At 42.1% G+C, this 20,641-nt stretch overlaps 1 protein-coding gene across 3 annotated transcripts in view; it reads left to right on the top strand.

Annotated features, from left to right (window-relative positions):
- Positions 1 to 106: 106 nt before the first annotated feature.
- Hipk2 (homeodomain interacting protein kinase 2) overlaps positions 107 to 20,641 on the top strand; it is a 189,469-nt gene continuing 168,934 nt past the window's right edge. For 2 of the 3 annotated variants that reach the window (XM_028768463.1, XM_028768461.1), the window contains exon 1: positions 109 to 214. In XM_028768463.1, coding sequence (XP_028624296.1) covers positions 196 to 214 — 19 coding nt within the window. In that variant the 5' untranslated portion in view covers positions 109 to 195. Of the gene's footprint in view, positions 215 to 20,641 lie in introns of all 3 variants that reach the window. The other variant, XM_028768462.1, reaches the window with a different exon arrangement.

Below are 20,641 nucleotides of genomic sequence, written 5' to 3'. Positions count from 1 at the left end.
GCGGCGACGCGCCCGCCCGGCCCCCTCCCCCGGCGCCGGCCAAGTGAGGCGGTGATGCGGGCGCTGGCGGCCTGGGCTGCGCCGAGAGCGGAGACACAGGCTCAAGATGGCAGATTCCCACTGAGGCTGAGGGGGCCGAGCTCGCGCGCCGCGTTCCCTTCTCCGTTGCCATGAACCGCGGACACCCCGGCCCCGATGGCCCCCGTGTACGAAGGTAATGGGCGCCCGGCCCGCGATCCCCCGCTCGCTCGGCTGGCCGCGGCCCCTGTAGCTTTGTTCTGCCCGCGGCCCCTCGCCCGGCAGCCCCCGGCCGCAGCCCCGGGCCCTGGTCCTGGGGGCTCGCGACCCTCCCGGGTGCCCCCATCCCGGGCCCAGACGGGACCGGAGCCGGCCTGGAGCAGGATCTTATTTCCAGGGCAGAGAAGGCGGCTGGGGGGTGTGTGCCGGTGGGCTGCTGCCCAAAGAAAAGAAATGGGGGCGGCGTGTGGGAAAAGACGGATCCGTGACTGCTTTCTGTTTATTTGTGATAAATGAAGGTGATGCGGTCCTCCCCCATTACCTTTAAACGATCTCCTTTCTACTTGTCCGTCCTCTCTGCTCCCCTTTCCAAACACCTCCACTCCCACCCCACACTCCTTTATTCTTCCCGAGCCTCCGATTTTTTGGGGGGTGGTGGTGGCGGCGGCTGTGGAATCTGATTGAAAGGGGCCAAGCGATGAGAGAGGGTTGAGATGAAAAGTCCATTTCAGACCCAGGCAGAACAATGAAATAGGCTCAAAATCTCCCCGCAGTTGGCGTGTGGAAGCGAGAATGTAGTTTGGCTTTTTTTGGGGGGCGGGGGGAGGACGAAAGAAGGTTTTCTGGCTCGGCCTGGGTAAATCGGTGCTGTGCACCTTCACCTGGCGTTGGCTGATTTTTTTTCCCGTTTGACTGTCTTCAGAAGAAAGAAAAGGTAAGGCGATACAGCTGCCTCACGCACTCTTTCGGTTCTCTTCAGTCAGTTCTGTCAGCTTGCAGCGAGAAATTCAAGCCGGAATCAACTAAGTTTTTACACTTCTGTGTGTTTTTGTGTGCTTGTAGTACGGGGTATTTTTCAACCAAAGTGTGCCAGATTTTTTCAGTTATTTCGTCGTGAAAATGTTTCTCTCGTGAAATCATTGAAATAGCAGCCCTTTACATACTTTTAGCGTGGGTCCATCTGGCTTTCTTTCGGTTTTGTTCAGATATTCTGTGGATGAAATCGCAAATGAGAGGGAAATGGGTTTGCCAGGAACCAAGAGGAGGGGCTAGGGGAGATTGTAATCCTATAAACCCGGGGAACTGTTGGGCCGAGTGAAACAGGGATCTCATTAATAGTTTTATCTCTGTTAGGAGAGGCTGATTTAAAAAAAAAAAACTTATCTGAAAAGAAAATCTGTTATTAGTTCCAGGGCTCTAAATGAATTAGGTTTCTGCATGGAATAAAGTTACCAGTCAGGCTCTGAATAACGAGGCTGTAAATAACCTATGGACTGTAAATATTTTTTTTCCAGAGTCTTTAGAAACAAAGGGGCTGTTTAGAAAGCAACAGAGAAATGTTATTCCAGGGGCTTTCCTCTTTGATTCCGAAGAACACAAGGTCTATTTAACCGTTCCACAAAACAAAACAAAATTTCAGATCACTCCACCACGTAGAATAGGAACATGCCAGTGGGGATGTGAACATGTAGTAGAGTCTATGTCGGGCATTCATTGTTCCTCTGTGTCTAGGGGAGGGGGGCTGCAGTCAAAGCTCCCACTGTCTAGAGTGTTAAAATGAAACAGTTTTCTCTTTATTAAGTACCTCCTTGAGACTCCCTCTGCTGGACGCTCGGGGTGAGCATTTTAGAAAGAACTTGGCATTGAATCACAACTGTAATAGAGGAATAAAAATTCCTCTTCCAGGAGGCTGGGTAGGTGGGTCGGGATGTATTTTGTCAACTTTGCACAAAGCCACCCTGGGAACTTCATTTATCATGTTGATTTCATTTGAAATCCATGAGGAATGTAGGCTACGCCCCCTGGGGCTAAGCAAGACCCAGCACAGTTGGTCCTAGAACCTTGTTCTTTTAGTGATTATGTCGGAAAAAGAATTACAGGTGTGTAAAATGTTACACTGCAGGACTGTGGAGCTCAGAAGTCTTTCTCTGCTCATAGTTTTACTCTCTAGCCCTCCTCTGTCCCAGGCAACCTAATCTGTCAGCTCCTTTCAACCCTGGGTTTTCTTGAGCCTTGTCTGTGGGTTCTCTTACTTGTTCTTTTGTTTGAAGCCTTTTTTATTGTTTGGGAGCATCTCTTTACGTTCTTAGACTTATTTTCCTAGTCTTGCTCAGCACCACTTCTCTACCAACCCAGTCACTCAGCCCAAAGCTCAGGCCCGGCTGGTCTTTCTGAGAGAGACATGCTATGAGACAGAGAAATGTGACCTCCATAGTCAAGGTCTATGCTTCCAGGACCTACATTCTCTCACAGTGCTGAGTGTGTCCAAGACTACAGTGACCTCTCCTTTGACCCCCTAGTGACAATCTGTGGATCCAGTGAACCTGATTTTTATCATATTTCAACCAGAACCCAGGGACTCTGTGTGTGTGTGTTGTCTTAAATGAACAGGGCTTTTCTTACAGACTTTTCCAAAAGAGGGATTTCTCCTAGTAATAGTTCCACATGATTCTTCTCAGATGTCTAATGACACATGAGACTTTTTAGCTGGAATTTCCCAAATGGAGTGTGACTCAAATAAATACCAAGTGAAGGCTGGAATGTAGAAATCTATATAGGTGTGCTGTTTTTGAAACAAAGCATATTTGATAATATGAATTAATAAGTGACCAAGTGTAACAGTCTTCTAGTTCTGTCTTTAAGAGTCAGTTTATAAACATCACATTAGTTTTCAGTGACTTGATACTGATCAAGTTAAACTTCTTGTAATAAAGGGGGGTGTTTTCTTAGAAGGTTAAACATTTGCCTTGTGATTATATTTCTTCATCAACTCTACTTACCAAGGCCTTTTCAGTATGCAGTGCAAAGGTCACGCACAGGGGTCTGTATCTCTATGGGTTCCCAATTAGAGAGACCTAAATTCCAAGTTAACTATGTCTTCCTTACCTGAGATGTGGCTTGTTGATCAGTGTGGAGGACACCAAAGAACCTTTCACATTCAGACTTGTAAGCACTGGCATACTGAAGTCCCTCATCAGATGGACCCAGAGACAACCTGGTCACCAAGATGCAAACCAAGAAACAAGATACTGAATCATCTTCCTGAAAAGAATTTTATGATTCATCATCTATAATATCTTTGCCTGTGTTTTTGTTGTAAATTTTTAAATAAGAGCCGGGCGGTGGTGGCGCACGCCTTTAATCCAAGCACCTGGGAGGCAGAGACAGGTGGATTTCTGAGTTCGAGGCCAGCCTGGTCTACAGAGTGAGTTCTAGGACAGCCAGGGCTACACAGAGAAACCCTGTCTCGAAAAACAAAAAAACAAACAAACAAAAAAAAAACAAAATTAAATAAGAAAGCATAACTATTGTTTTCCTTGTTAACATTTGAATAGTGAATCAAAACTCATTAGTTTTATCTTTGATCCTGGACAGGATGGCAGGACATTCAAATCAGAGAAAGTGGAGTTTGAATCTAGCTCATGACTTTGGTATTTTACTTTTCAGAACTTTTAGCCTTTATTGGATTGTGTGAGGCTACTATTAGAACCAAGTATATTTAGTAGAGTTCCTGCCTAGAGTAGGCATTTTCTCAGTATGTGTTAAATCCCTCTGTCTTCTTAGTTGTTTACAGGCATGATGACTCTAGGGAAAACATAACCCTCAAATAGTTTAGAAAACCAGCAATGGAAACATTTCAATTTCAATTATTAATCTCCTGCTATTCCTTTTCTACTTTGGGAACCAGCAACAATAAACCCCCATAGCCACAGAAGAAAGAACCTTTTTTTTTCCTCTCTGCGACCTTTCCAGAGTCTTTATTCCCATCAAGCTTCTGCTGGTTTCAAGTAGGGAATGTCTCTTCTGTAGCAGCACTTTTGTGCTACATTGAAAATGCGCAAACAGCTAGTAAGGCAGACTTTCAGGGGCTGCAACTGTGTTCCTGGAAGGTATCCCTGAGAGTGAAAGGTGACCTTTGCCCTCTCAAGGACCCATTCTTATACAAGGTGGCAGGCTGGGTAAGGAGTCCCCAAAAGTTCCTTACTGGTTCTTCTCAGAGGAGAGGCGCCTCCCCAGCCACATGGCAGGGTCTGCCTCACTAGGCAATTAAGTATGAATTTCTTACCAAAGAAAATTGGGGGCTTTATGCAAATTATAGGTGCTTACATTTTTCATATTTCATGTTCCTTCATTTCTTTCTTTCTTCCTTTCTTCCATAGAGATCAGTCTTAAGGCTCTACCTTTGAGGCTTGTATGGGACAAGGTACTGATGATGAAGAGGGTAGGACATGTGTGTGTTTTTTATTGTTCTCAGAATGCGTGCTTTGCTAGTGCTTTCTGGTAGCCTTAGTATGACGATTCAACCACTTGCGGTTGCAGTCAAAGGCCGGATTCAGAATAATGCCAGCAGACTTTGTGTGACCACTGATAGAGTGTGAACTTGAAAGGCCTATACTCATAATAGCTCCATTTCATTCGACAATACTTTGTTGAAGGAGAAAGAAAAAAAAAATTGAAAACCCAGAGTACAGGAAGATCTTTATTATTTTTTTTTTCTTTAAAAGAAACTGAGAATCTTGAAGGTTGGTGATGGTGATTATGACTTAGACTGTGATTTGGGTCATGTACTTTCTGCACTCTCTACTTGCTGAACTCCCTGTTTGTTCCCTCATTCCGCAGACCAGGGTGCATCTGTCATGCACTCATTCAGCAAACATTTACAAAGGCTCTGCCGTGTCCTGGGCCTCATGGAAGATTCTGTGTTTAGAGAAATGACAAAGACTTGGCCTCTGACCTCTGGGAGTTCAGGAATAGGGGAAGTGAAAGTTAAAATATTTAAGCTCATACAGATTCCCTGGGCAGTGTGTCTGACCCAGATGCAGTGGCTATTTGTTTTTGTTTGTTTGTTTTTGTGCGTGACAGCTTTCTTAAGGTGTGAAGGGAAGACCCCAACTTCCCTTTTATATTGAAATGTTTTCTTTAGTTGAACTAAATTTTTTTATGAATTTCAAAGCTTCTCATTACAGATTTCCTTAGACATTTCTTAAATATCACTGCCTCTTTTGCAGAGGATGCTGATTTCCTCTTTCATTATTTAACTTTTATTGTGTATTGTCATCAGTGCAAATACTGTTCTCACGTGCACATGCTGCTGGGGTACTTTTTGATTTTTACATTTAGAGTTGAAGGCTGTGTTGTGAGTGGTTCTCTCATCTGTGTGTGCCTGTTGAAGAATTCCTTCCTGGCTTCAGTGTCTCACTTGTATTCCAGATAGTCATGTGGTGAGACACATAGATGGGTCATCACACTAGTTATTTCCCAGGAGCAGGTCATTCTGGGAAAAGGGTGGCTGTGCTCGGAGCAGGAGCCGCTGAGGAGTGAAAGTTGCCTCTCTGCCTTCAGCAGAATCACCTGGGGAGGGGTTAAGGGGATATGCTCTTGTCTAATCATATAGGAGATGGCATCATTCCTATTCCCTTTGTAGCCACTGAGGAGAAAACACCCCCCTCTCTTCTTCCTGCAGCTGTGTTCTTGAAAGGTATCCCTGAGAATGAAAGGTGACCTTTGCCCTTAGCAAGGACTCATTCCCTGACTTGAATCTTCAGCTCACTGGTAGCTGTTATTCAGGAGAGGACATTAGCAATTCCTCATTAACCAGTTCTAGTATTTCATGAATCTGATGGTCCAGAGATCCCAGGGCCTGCTAGAAATCTCATCTGTTTTCAATCAAACTTGTTTTCTTTTACTTTTCTTTTTAAAACCTTTCATATATTTGAAGATAATAATTGGACTCCTTACTTTTTTTTCCCCTGCAGAGCCTGTTTTTGCCTCTGAAACATCTCCTTTTCCTGTTGTGAGCTCTCTAGTTTCTCTCCATTAAGAAAAATGGTGGTAATCAAATCTGAATGCAATTCTTTAATGATAGTCTTTAGTATGGAACATGCAAGAAAAGGCATTTTAGGATTCTCACTTCCTGGGAAACTTCTGGAGAGCAAGAATTGTAGCTGTACAATTCCTTCCTTGTAGGAACTTTATAAACATTTGTAGCATTGACTTCTTTTTAATGTCATCTGAGCAATATTTTACAACAGCCTAGGATTTATGACTTGCTTGCACTCAATTGGATCCTGAGCCTTTTTTTTTTTTTTTTTTTGTAAAAAAAAAAAAAAAAGATAGGATCTGACTTGATAGCTCTGGCTGTCCTGGAACTAGATAAGTTCAGGCTGGCCTGAAACTCACAGATATCCACTTGCCTTTGCCTCCAGAGTACTGGAGTTAAAGATGTGTGTCACATGCCTGTACCCTGCTGAATATTTTTTATACTTTTGTCTAACAGCCTCACCCCCCAATAAAGATGCCACCTTCGGCTCAACTCTACACATCCCTTTGAATTTCCAGCTCTTAGAGTCTTTCTTAAGTGTCTGATGCAGAACAGACAGGATGCAGAGGATGTAACGTATCTCTAACTCGGATTGCTCTTGGCTGAAGTAAAGAGCACACAGAGTCTTTATGACTCAGTGTGATATTACTTCACTCAGGGTAGGAAGGACAGTTTGTCAAATTCTTTATAGATTCTGAGTCAGCAAAACCCATACCTGTTTTACCAGTCAGTGAGCCAGGTGTTTATGATAGTGGTTACAAGGCCAACTTCAGAGGGTATCCTTGAGAGTCTAGAAAGGACAAAGGTATAATGGACAGTCTCATTGTCAATGGGTCATTTTCTGATGGATGGCTTTGCTGTTAAAAAAGTAACTTAGGAAAACCATTACTAAAAACATGTAGCAAACCTTCAAAACTAAAAACTAGCCTTGTGGTGTCATTATTTGTGAAATCTGCTACTGACTAGATCTGTAGTGAAGTACGTAGTATTCTTTCTTTTATGATTCTTGCCTAACTACTTTTGCCCTAGTACATTCTGATCAATTAAGTGTCCAGTGGTGGCACACGCCTTTAATCCCAGCACTTGGAAAGCAGAGGCAGGCAGATTTCTGAGTTCGAGAGTTCGAGGCTAGCCTGGTCTACAGAGTGAGTTCCAGGACAGCCAGGGCTACACAGGGAAACCCTGTCTCAAAAAACAAAACAAAACAAAACAAAAAAAAATTAAGTGCCATGTTTAAATAGAACTAAGGCTGATACACTCTTTTGTGTGTGTTAATGTGTAGACATTATAAAAACCTCTGTTACAAAGAATGCCATCTAATACTTATAGAACAAGGCACCCCTCCCTTGGTGGTTGTGTCCAGCTGCAGTGAGAAATTGCTGCGAAGCACTTCATGTCATGGGATGACAACAGCCCTTCTCGTCTCGATTACAAAGGCTTGGTTGTAAAAATGGGGCATTTCCCTCCATACCAATATTTCCTTATTCAATCTGTGAATTATTCCTCAGTTATAAAGTGACTTTTCCAAGGGTTTGTCAAACTCCATCGTGCTAGTTTTGTGTAGAACTTTGGTATCATCCTATTTAAGAAATCCATTTTTGTGGTCCTTATACCTGCAGCCTGTAAAAATAACACAAAAGAAAGATTTGGAAAACTGGTTTGTTGCAAGTTGTGGGAGGTTTCCTCCCCTAGCCGCCGCCCCCCCCCTTTTTTCTACCCTCCAATAAAGAACTTATAGAGCTCTGTTAAAAACCAGATTGTAGATTCGTGGAATTCTGCAGAAAGACAGCGAGTTTACCTTCCACAGTCTGTGTACCTGCATCTGGTCATCAGAATCCATGTTGATAGCAGGGACTTCAGGTGGGAAGGCAGTTTCAGAGAATCTTGTTCCAGGGAAAGAGAAAGGTCACTCCAGAAGGCACATGTGTAGTCTGCTTCACTTTGGATCATTTATATCTGTAGCTACAACCTAGAATGATCACTGTAATTCATTAAGTATGACCTGAACCATACGGAAAAGATTAATTGCTATTCATTATGTTCTGCTTACTGAGATGGGGAAGGCTTTCTAATGTATTACAGAAATGAAAATGGTCAAAATAAAGTTTCACTTGATTATACCATGACTCACTCCACAAAGGATTTAAGGCCACATAAAGAGTTAAGTTTCTGGTAGGGAGGAAAATTAATTTATGTAGATCAATTTCGCGGCTCAGCCTATTCCAGGGAAGCTGGATAAATGAGGTAGTCCTTTTATAAAGACAACAGAAACAGCCGAAGCTCTTGTGCTGGCTTAACAAGGTGAATGAGCAGAGTGCATAATGGGCTTCATTTGCAAAGTAATTTTTGCTTGGCTGGAGTGGTAAGCACAAAACAGACCAGCAGACGAGGACAGTGAGTGTTTTGGATCAGTTGTCAAAAGCTTAAAAGGGGTTCCAATTCAAGAGACATTTTATGGTGTGGAGAAGGGGACTAGTATCAAAATGATACTTGAACCAGGTGGTTTTTAGTGGCTAGGATGTAATAGGAGGAGGGAGGGAACTTGGGGGAGCCTGCCAGGAGGCTGGATACTGTGTAAGGAGGTGTGAGTACCCTGGAGATGGCTGGTGTCTGAGTTGCAATGAGTACATTCGGAGAGTATTTGTCAGTGGTGTCTGGCCCAGAGGTTCATGAAGTATTTGTTCTATTTTACTTTCTTCCTGTACCCCTGGTAGGGATCGAGGATCAGGGAGACTTGCTGGTTTGGATAAAACATTTTTTTTTTTAAATTCTTTTAAGACTCTTCTTTTGTAGGTTTCTTTATATTGTACAGGGCCTTCTTGGACCATAGTACAATCTGGTAGGGCCTTATGAATTAGTGTTCTACCTCTGACATGTGAGGGTCCTAAAGTCCAGATCAAAGAGGCTGCAGATGCTGCCTAGGGAGGCTGGGGTGGGAGTGGGGTGGAGTTATGGCAGTGTGCATAGAAGCTCACAACAGCCTAGACTGCTTAGCTGCTAGGTTTCTAGGAGTCATCAGTCCTGTTATCCTCAGTCCTTGAGGGAGCTACTGACTTCTAGTCTCCTAGGGTGCCTGGCAGCCTGCAGTATTGCACCTAGACCAGCACCTAAAGGTTGTGTTTTTCTTTCCTGGGGAGAGCAAAGTCCTCAGTTCCAGCATTTTCAGTGTTCTGTTAGGAGCTCATTCCTTATATTTTCCTGAACAAGTTTACAGTTTGTCACCATGAGCTACTTATTAACAACAGAAAATCACAGGCAAGGGACCAGTATAATCATTAGTTTTACAGAACCTCAAAGTACTTTTAAGTCAAAAAGCAGCTTTTAAAAAAATTTTGCCTTCATAAGGTCCAGTTTTGAGTCATTCTTGCCCTTTGACATGACCACAAACTTGAGACTTGCCATTGCTTTCAATAACAACACAACCCCACTGGGGATCCCGTGAGCACACTTGCACTGGTGTTGGTTTTGACCTGGTTTGGAAGCACTTCCATACCACTGAGTGACTTCTGGACACAGACCTTATTTGACACTGACAAGAGTATAAACTAAGGGCAGGTTTGGTTTGACAAGAGCAGATCCTGGGGCAAGAGTGCATCTGACTACCTATGCCACTCTGTCTTCCTGGTTGGTGATTCCAAACTGCAACCACCCCACCTTCTCTTGAGACCTGGGGTGTCCCATGGATGCTTGTGAGGCCTAGGAGTACCCACCGACCCTGAGAAGGCTTGAGAGGAGCCTATAGCCCTGGGGATGTAGGAGATAGTGGATTCTCAGCCTAGGGATGGGCACATCCCGTGGCTCTGGATTCTCCTCAGCCATAGAGCAGGGTGCTAGGTGCTCTGAGTCTTGCCTAAAGGCAGTGCTAATCGGGGGCACCTTGTGTTTCAAACACTTCAGTAATGAAGACTATTTGAAATGTTTCCTCTGTGCAAATGACAGCTGTAATTGTCACCTCATGTTCTGTTCCTCATTCTCTTCTCTCCTTCCTATTCACCTCGTGCTTGGGGTTGCTTCATAAAGCACAGGAGTCATGAAACTGACCCATGTCCTATGCTTGCTAAGGTAGCTCCAATAGTCAGCATGTCCCTCCCATCAGTGAAACTTGATGGAAGACCTAGTAAATCTGATAGCTACTCTGTTGTGTGATTTTTGGCCACTGGTTGGGGCCTCCCCTCCTGCTCATCCTTGACAGTATCTCTCCTCTCCACTTTAAGTGCTTATTATCTACCCACAGGGCCCCTCTGCCTACCTACTTATCCTTCTGACTCTGTGGATCTTGGGCATGTTTGTGCCTTGTTATGCTGGTAGGTGGGAGGGTCTTAGGGATGTCATAGAACTCTCTGAAGTATATCTTTGTGGGGCACTATTTTGGAAACCATCAGTCACTTAGAGGACTTGTTAAAACATGTGGCCCTGCCCCTAGAGTTTCTAATTTGTGAAGTCTGTGATAGGCTCCAGTTGCATTTCCAGTGGAAAGTCATTGTTTTGGAGGAATACATTCTTAATGAAGAATCAGTGCATATTTAAAATCAGGTATTTTGATGAAAGCTGTCTTAGATGTGTGTGTGTGTGGGGGGGCAACACGGCATTAGCAGGACTGGCAGTCCTGCTTCTTTGTGACTATGACTTCCTGAGAGGCTCAGGAATGTGCAGAGGCTGCCTCTGTCCTTTCACAGACCTTCCCATGCCCTCTGGCATGTCAGCATTTGCAGGAGTTACGTCCTCTGGGCCTTCCACAGCCAGCTAGTCTACAGTTTGGCCCTGGGACCCCGGAATAGACTGGGCAGTCCTCATTCACATAGTAACATATTATTATTAGCTAATGTTTAAGAGCTCTGTGATTTTCTCAATTTATGGAAGGGGAAATTGAGGCTTGACAGTATTTAATAATGTATTCAAAGCCTCTGACTAGTCATAGTAGAGCCAGAGCTTGAACCTGAGTCCACCTGGCACCAGCCTGCTCTTGTCTTGACGTGCAGGCTGCTCTCCTCACAGGTTTGTTAGAATGGCCCAGACAACACACAGTAAAGATCTAAAATCCTTCACAGAGAAGAAATAACTAAGTTAAGACCATTCATTACTGCTGGATTGTTAATCTCCCCAACACAAATGTTCTTCAATACCCAAGCCAGACAAGGTAGTGAGAGCGAAGCACAGTACAGAGGCTGCTGGTGTGGAGGAGGGGTGTGGAACAGGACAGCCAAGCCATGAGCCCACTTTGAGCAAGGACATGTGTTTTGAAAAGCTAATACACACAGACTTATCAAGCACACGAGGTTGCCTGTTGCATAGTAAGACTTAACTGGACCCCTGTGGAATTGCTTCAGGGGTGACTGCACTGTTAGCAATCTATACTGATGACATAGGAAGGTGAGGCAGCCTACCCTGCAGAAGGGTCAGTACAAAGTAGCCTACATCCAACTGGTACCTTTTATTGTCAGATTATGCCTGTGTAGTGGAGACTTCCCAACCATTGTAGATACGGAAGTGGAATTAGTAAATACTGTTAATTCTTCTCCAGACATAAATGACTTTGTTTCAGTCAAAGTCTGAGTATTTTAAAACTGCAGAGACAGATTTATGTTGCTTTCCTTGAAAGATAAGTTGGTAGGCATATAAGTTAGGTCTGAAAGGGTTCACTAGAACCCAGTACAAAAACAAACCACACCACTCACTTCAAGTATGGCATGACTTTTGTTTTATTTGAGACAGGATCTTTCTATGTAGCCCATACTGACCTCAAAGGCTAGCACAGATCTCAAGATCCTCCTACTTCAGCCTTCTGAGTACTAGAATCACAGGCTTGTGTTGTTACACACACACACACACAGAGAGAGAGAGAGAGAGAGAGAGAGAGAGAGAGAGAGAGAGAGAGAGAACGAACATGTGTTCGAGAGTACAGTCAAATGTTTGGATCAAACCCAGGGTCTTCTACATTTTAAACAAGTGCTTTACCATGAGATACAGCACTGGCAGGCCATATGACATCTCTTATCTATGGGACAAATTAGGTAAGCCAGACTCTCTGCCTGAAAGTGTTCAACAAATGATGGAGGAGGAGCCCTAAAGTGAGGAGAAGAAAGCTGAGAAGTTTTATCATGTTATACCACATTCTCCTAAGTCTTAGGAGATTTAACCAATATCAACTGAGCACACTCAGCATGCCAGAGACTGTTCTAGGTGTCTACTGGACAGCACTGCTCTAAGTGGATAAAACTCTGTCCTGAAACAACTGGTGTTGTAGTGAATGAAAGCAAATAATCTAGGGTTTTTTTTTAAGCTTAAAGGAAATAGAAGTGGACATTTATTAAATCCCTGGAAAGGTTGAAACTTCTAAGATTAGAATCTATAGATGAAATCACAGGAAAATATCATTAATATTGTCAGAGTAAATATTCTCCAAATGTTAAGATTATTTCTGGCTTTACCATCATGAATTATTCCTTAGTATAATTCCCTGTAACATTAAAGTTTGTCTGAATTTTAAGATCTGTTCTCCAAATTATGTTTACCAGGTCATTTGAACATTTGTCATGTTTTAGATATATACCAGTAGATTAATTTCTTCCTCAAAGTGCTTTCAAACTAAACAAATGAAACTACCAAGACAAAGACTTCAATGAACCCTCCTGTTTCTGTGCAGGGAAAGGAGGTCCTTGCTTGGGTCTGGACCCTGTTGTCTAATTCCTTTCTCTTTGAGTGACGTGTGTCCTTGACTTTGAATACCACTTGTCTGTGACTCTCAAAGTTCTGTCACTACTTGGACTGTTTTTTTTTAAATTAATTTATTTATTTCTGCAGTCATGAAGTTTATTTGACATCTGTGTGTAGAGATCTCATGGGTATTACAACTAACACATCTAAAATAACTCATGGTCACCTGTGTGAAGTACCCTCCAGTTCCATGCTTTGTTCCCACCCAGTCCATTCCACACAGTAGTGGACATCAGAAACAGTGGGGTTGTCCACGCCTTTGTTTACTTCCTATTTAATCCATCACTGCTTTTTATTGATTTTTTTCTTCCCAAGTATATCCATTCTCATTAGTAGCTGTAGTTATGTTCTATAAAGTTGCTGTGAACTCTGAATTAGTGAACAGTGAGCCATTATTGGTAGGGAAAATATAGGACTAATTTCCTGTGAGTTTGGGGTCATATTTTTAATTGATCTCTACATGACATCATTAACATTGGTGTTTTAAGTTGGAAAAAAAGTAACATTCATGTAATGATGTAATTTGGTACATACATTTGTGTAACAATGTTTTTGTATGTTTCTGCTTACAGACAATTTTATTTTTAACTTTTATTTATGTGCCTGTGTGTGTGTTCATGTGTGGAAGAGAGGGTGATAGGGTAAGAAAGAGGAATGCACACATACACACACACACACACACACACACATTCCATGGCTTGTGTGGAGGTCAGAGGACAACTTTGGAGTTGGATTTTTCCTTCTCCCTTTACATGGGATTGAACTTACATCATCAGGTTTAGTGAGGTGCTTTAAGTGCTGGGGTCTCTTGCTGCTGACTAACACTGAACTCACATCCAACAGTGCTATAACTAAAGCCCAAATGTGCTTATCAAATGCATGCTTTTCCTCCTAAGGAACAGCACATCTTTCTTATATCTTGAAGCTCATATGAACACCTCATTACAGTACTTAACACTTTAGCATTTTTAAACAGCAAAATCAACAAATAACCACAGAAAGACAAAAAAAAAAAAAGTACCTCTATGGTGTATAGAGCAGTTGTTCCTGATGTAAGAGCTGAAATAAGAAGCCAGAGCATCCCTTTGCTGGGCTTCAGCTAGGGACATGTGAGGGCAGCATGGCCTCCCAGCTGTTCTACTCTTGCATAGGAATGAGAGAACGTGCCTTAAGTATTGATTTTGGAGTTGCAAACAAGTTTTAGTGAACAGATGAATTTACATCACAGAATCCTGAGTAAGGAAGGTGGATTGTGACTTGTGAACCCAATTCTCCCTACTGCCATACCTACCCTGGGGCTGGCAAACTTTCTCTATAAAGGTCCAGATAATATATCTCTTGGACTTTGGGCAACATTGCATGTCCTGTAGTTGTCACGTGGAAGCAACAGAAAGCTTGGGCTATATTCTATTTGCAAAAGTATACTTTGGGCTGAATTGGGCACCATTAACCTACCATATCCTGTTATGTTGACTGCCTGTGTGTGTGTGTGTGTGTGTGTGCATGTGTATGCGTATATGTGCCTGTGGTGAACGCTAAAGGTTGATGTCAGGTGTCTTGTGCAGCTGTTCTGTTTTTTCAAGACAGTCTTTCATAGAACTCACTGATTTGGCTGGCCTGGCTGGCCAGTAATCCTCAGGATCTGCCTGTTTCAGCTTCCCCAGCACTGGGGTTATTATGGGCATGCACTACTGCTCCCATTTTATGTGCATGCTGGGAACGAACTCAGGTCCCCCTGATTGTGCCGCTAGCCTTTTACAGCTATCTCCCAGCCCCGTGATCTAGCTTTCTAAATTGGCTCCTCATGGCTCTCCCCCTCCTCCTTTTCTTCTTCTTCTCCTCCTCTCCCTCCTCTTCTTCTTTTAAAGTTTGTTTTGTTTATTTTGAGACAGGTCTTTCAACGTAGTCCTGGCTGTTCTGAATCTTGTGATATAGACCAGGCTGGCTTCGAACTCACAGATATCTGCCTGTCCCATCTCCCAAGTGCTGGGATTAAAGGCATGTGCCACCACACCCAGCTCTCATGCCCAATCTTGAGTCTCTCCAGCGTTTCCCACAGTGATAATTAAGTGAATATTAGATCCTGTCACTCTGCCACTTCAGATACACAAGTGCTTCCCCATCCACTTTCAGTACAGTTCCACATTCTGAATAACAGAGGTCACAGCAGTCCCTACTTATTTCTCCTGCCCCCTCCTACTTGCCACATTTTGGCTGTTTCAGTTCTGTGACTACTCGAGTGTTTGCTGCTCCCGTGACATTATGTACAGTCTCTCTGCATGGAGTACCAGGCAAGTTCCTATTCATGCTGCAGTCAGAGTCCAAATGTCACTCCCTGCCCTGACATTCCCTAGCCCTCACTGTCAATCACATGCTGATTTCCAATGTCAGAACACCCTATTTTGTTTTTTGTTCATTTGTTTTTCATAACATATAATATTTCCGGGTATCATTGGTTTTGGGTGGCCTTGTTTTTTTCCTCTTCCTCCATGAGGCTGCAGGCTCTACTAGGAGAGGAGCGTATTGTGACAGTCTCTGTGGTCTGCACGCACTACAGAGATGCAAAGTCAGTAGACAATCACACAACATAGGTGTGTTCACACACATTTTATATGTTGCTGCAGTAGAGAAATCCAGTGCTGATTCCAAACAAAAATTACCATGTCAGTGGTTGTGAAGGTGTGCCTTTATTGTCAAAGGGCAATTCTGAGGCAGATGCTCTGCCATCAGGGCTATCAGGTAAGCACTCCCTGCCAGACAGGAGTGCTGTGTGAAGTCTGTTGGTTTCCGTTTCCCCTGAGCCTTTTGGACTACATTGGTAGGTTTTCAGGTGGGGAGGTGGAGGTGGAGCACCGCTTGTGGAGGCATTTCAGCTGGCCCTGTGAAAATGGACTCTGCTCCACTTCATCCCTCTTAGACCGCAACTGGTAGGAGTTTTATTTCTATTGAAATCCTACCGTCTAGGAAAAAGATCTTTGATTTGTCAGAGAATGATCTAAGCAATGGTGTTGCAACATGGAGATTATTCTGTTATTCCAAGAATTCCTGCATGCCACCAGGAAGATAATCATCTTTCACATGGGCTTTAATAGGTTAATGGGAACTTGAAGCTTTATTTAACTCCTTTGAAACACTCTGCAGTATAGAACATTAGAAAATAAGCAATAAGCACACAACGCATGTTTCTGTCTGCTGCAGCAGATTTCCTCATGCTTTTAAAATATCATTCCTCCTAGATATTACCATAGTTAGACTTTTCAGGTCTTTCTCTATAAATAGAAATATGAAAGAAATTTAAATTAAATAATGTTAGTCATTTTATAATCTTTTTTCTTGCTAATTTTATATTTCAGCGAAGCTTATCTTATTTAATAATTTGTTCATACTGTATTTCCATAATTGAAATGACTTTTGAATCTGATACACTGATCAGCATTACAGCATGTGTCTGGCTGTAAACTTCCTTATAGTCCCTTAGCCCTGTGCAGTCGATGGATAGACTGTTACATCTCTGCCAGGTGACTGGGTTGAGGTCTCTCTAGAGGGGAGAAACATATTTCTTTATTCTCAAACTTCCTATGCCTAAGGTTTTGTTAGGTTCAGGTTGGATGGAATGCACCAGAGCTGGTTGCTTAGTTTTGCTCTGAAAAGACCCACAATTGGCAATGCCACGGTTGTACCACACGGCACACTCACAGCAATACATTGAGATGCTTATTTGCCTGAGATGTCACCCACACTATCTGAGGTTAAACTTTTGGAGCTTTGTTGGTAGTGAGACTTAACATTTCCATTTAGTTTTAATTTATATTTCTTTTATCATAAATACATAAGATTATGTTTTCAGATATTTAACTGGCATTTTATTTTTATTTTATGTAAATTGTATTCTGAACTTTACACATTGTTTCAATATTTTGTTGATCTTTTCTTTCTTATTTCTAATAGTTCTTTATATATTATATTTGAAGTGAGTTGTAAAAATCTTTTTCTAATTGGTCATGATGTTTAGCCCATCTCTTTAATGTAATCAAATATATCTCTTTAAAAATATCTTTGGTATTTTGATTCAGAGTTAGACCTTTTGTGTGTCTTGTTTTAAGTTCCTTTTGGACATTATTGAAATCTATTTTTTTCATTTACATGTTGCTTTTTTTTTTATTTTGGTTTTTAAACTAGGATAGTATGTGTCCTGAGGTTTGAATATAGCTTTACATTTTCCCAGTACTCAGTTGTCCCAACCCCATTGCTAAAGGTTTTTGTTCTTGACATGTTATCATATGTCTTAACATTCTGTAAGTTTGGGGTTCTGCATTTAGACTCTGTATGTTTCCACTGGTTGGTGATTATTGAAGCCTGAGGCTTTTAGTGTCTGAAAAGACTAGTTCTCTCTCATTGTGCTTCCTCTTCAGAGTATTACTGGCTATTCTCCGTGTTTGTTTTTCCATTAAAACTTTAGAATCAATGTAACTTGATTCCAGGAAAAAAACTAAGCCTGTCTGTTAACCTTTCCATCGGGATGACATTAAATTCATGAAGTACTTAGGAGGGACCGATGTCTTTCTGAAGTTGAATCTTCCTAGCCAATGCCATTTCCCCTGTGTGTTCTTTCTTGTGCACTTTAGTAACTTTGAAAGTTTTATTTTTATAGGCTATGTAACTTTCGATCTACTTGTTGCAGATAATGAGTTTTTTTATTCTAACTGGTTATTTATTTGCATAACTAGACTTGATTTCTAACTGTGTTTCTGACAGCTTTATTGAGATTCTCACAAATAGCTTTTGTAAAGTATATAGTTAAGTGAATTTTAGTCTATGCACAGAATTTTGTGTCTTAACTAACTTTGAGTTTTTACATTTTCCTTATCCCCAGAAGGAACTCTGTACTCATTAGCAGTCCTTCTCCATTCTCCCCTCCTCCTCCTCCTGGAAACCACTAGTCTGCTTGGTGTTCTGGACATTTCTTATAAATGGAATCATAAAGTGTGTGGTCTCTTGCAGCTGGCTCTTTTCACTTAACACAATGTTCTTGGGCATTGCCCATGTTGTAGCATGTGTTTGCATTTTGTGCTAGCTATTCTTGTGTATGATGATATCTCATTGTGAGGAGCTGTGTTCCCGCTCTCCCTCCCCGCCCCATGGTTCCTCTATATATTAGTCCTTACTTGTAGTTCACATTGGTGAGATTTCATGGGAGCAGAGAACAGGCTTTCAATTCTAAAACCACAATGCTGACACAATGCCTGGCAAATATTTGGTATTTAATAAATGCTTATTGAGTCAGTGATTGGATCTGTTATGTTTCTAGACCACCTCTACTTTTTAAAGTTAAAATCTGTTTTAGTACATATAAATTAATTTCTGTTTTTCCCCAGGCAAAACATAATTAGAGGAAGGGTTGTTTTTCTCCTCTGGGAAAGTCATGTGTTATATCCAACAGCCTGGCAAAAGTAATTTTGTATGATGTATGGTCTGTGATAATCAACATTACTTTTTCTTACATTGAAACAAATGACTGTGAATTGCTGGTACATATGTCTAAGAGTCTCATTATCTTTTCAGGAGGATGGTTTTTACCACTAGTACACTATGGCTATTGAACAAGTTGCTAGCAAATAAAAAAACAAAAGAGAGAAATTGAGTAAAAGTATTTTTCTAAGGTTTGGAATAGGGATTGTTGAATGAGCTTGGTGAGCTTATATGTGTTTAAGAAGAAGTCCTAAGCTTACCAAGAACTGTGTTTCAAAACCTTTTTCTAAATTTATTTTGTAAGGTTTTTATAGAAAAAAAGTGATGCCAGTTAAGATTTAGTTGTAAAGCTGGATGGTGGTGGCACAGGTCTTTAATCCTAGTACTTGAGAGACAGAAGCAGGTGGATCTCTGACTTCCAGGCCAGAACTGGCTGCTCTTCCAGAGGACCTGGATTTGGGTCCTTGCACCCCTGTGGTAGCTTACAACCACCTGTAACTTTAAACCCAGGGGATTTGTTGTCCTCTTCTGGCTTGCAAGCACATGTATGAGCAAAATACTCATATACATGAAAATAGAAATAAAAATTAAAGACTATATGAGAGAGTATTATCTGATATACATGGTGGGCAGGAGGTATATTGTAGTTCCATTTATCTTCCACGCACATCTTTAAGGCATCGTAGCTGAAATACATATGGTTTGTAAGGAAAGGGAAATAATTAAATGTCAGAAAATAATACTTTTTAAAAAATATAAATATCTCGAAGATGTTTTAATTAGGTCAGATTATATGTGTGGAGAGGTTGACAGAGACTTTTGGATATGGTCCAAAGATTTAGAGATGATTTCACATCAGGCATGTTTGCATTGGAGTAGGAAAGAGAGGGGAAGAGAAAGGAAGGGAGCAACAGAAGGAAGGAGGAAGAGAGAGGTAGAGATTGACTAATTGATCATTCATTGGTTAAGTGAAACAAATTGAATTCTTCAAAGTGCCTTGGCCTGAGATATGGCAAAAGTAAAACATGGTTCATCCACTTACTGTAAGAAAATACCTGTCTAAAAGGAACAAGGACAGAAGTCATAGTTGAAGGTCAGATAAAAAAGATTAGCTGCGGGTCTAACTTGAACCAAGGGTTTGAAAAGCACAGGAAGCAGATCTCATCAGACTGGAACCGAGGCTGCATGCTGAAATCTCTTAGCAGCAGCCCTGAGGACAAGTTTTGTTTGGCCCTGGATGTGTTCAAGATGAGTGAGCACCTTTGGATGCATAAAGGTGGTGGACTAGGGGCCCTTTACAGATTCTTCGGAAGATGGCCTCGTAGTTAGGACTGAAATGTGTGCCACTGCAAGGAGGATAGGAAGAAGCAGGGAAGAGTCTTGATTTCCTTGTTGGATAGCACATCTGCTTAGAGATCAGTGGGGTGGGAGAAAGCTGTTGCTCTGCTTTGGGTTTTATGTACTGCTTATTAGATTGTTGGTTGGGGTGCCTTTATATTTAAGGGACATAAATCAAATTCTGAGTGTTAACATAAAGGAAAGCTCACTGCCTCACTGACAACAAGGTCTGAGGAGGTCGATTCTGGGTTTGTTTATAAAGAACTAATAGGCTGTCGAGGTGGCTCAGTATGCAAAAGCACTCGGAAACTTATGACCTGAATACAGTCCTTGGAACTCACAGAAAGCAGGGAACCAACTCCACAGAATTGTCTTCTGATGTCCACACTGTGGTACTCACTTGTCCCTATACATATCCCCCCATCACAAATAATAATAATAATAATAATAATAATTTGAGATGTCTCATTATGTACCATGTAGCCCTGGCTGACCTGGAACTCACTATATAGACCAGACTACCCTCAAAACTCAGAGTTCTGTCTGCCTCTGCCTCCTTAGTGCTGGTTTAAAGGGATGTGCCACCACATCTGGCCATAATAAAAAAATTTTTCTATAAAAAAACAAAACAAAGCACCAGCACTCTTTCCAATCTTCTTCACCGTCCAAGATGGGTTCAGAAGATAGCTGCTGCCATTTCAGGTGTCACATCCAAACCCAGCTATGTAAATAGGAAAGAGATAGTAGTTCTTCCTAGTTAGGCCTTTCTACAAACAAGAACCCCTTTTCTAGAAGCTTCCTGCAGACCCTGCTTCATATCTCTTAGCCAGGATGGTATCACGTATCAGCCCCTAATTCAGGCAATAATACCAAAGGAGCGGGTTCAAAGTAATGAGGCCGTCCATCCCCAGTGCTGGAGCGCCTGTCTGATCAGCGCCGTCTCCAAGTCTCCAGTGCTGGAGCGCCTGTCTGATCAGCGCCGTCTCCAGGTCTCCAGTGCTGGGGCGCCTGTCTGATCAGCGCCGTCTCCAGGTCTCCAGTGCTGGGGCGCCTGTCTGATCA

Source organism: Grammomys surdaster, unplaced genomic scaffold (genome assembly GCF_004785775.1).
Source record: "Grammomys surdaster isolate TR1022 unplaced genomic scaffold, NIH_TR_1.0 186, whole genome shotgun sequence".
Taxonomy (NCBI): domain Eukaryota; kingdom Metazoa; phylum Chordata; class Mammalia; order Rodentia; family Muridae; genus Grammomys; species Grammomys surdaster.
The sequence above is the reverse complement of the archived record's forward strand: the minus strand, read 5'-3'. Positions and strand labels throughout refer to the sequence as shown.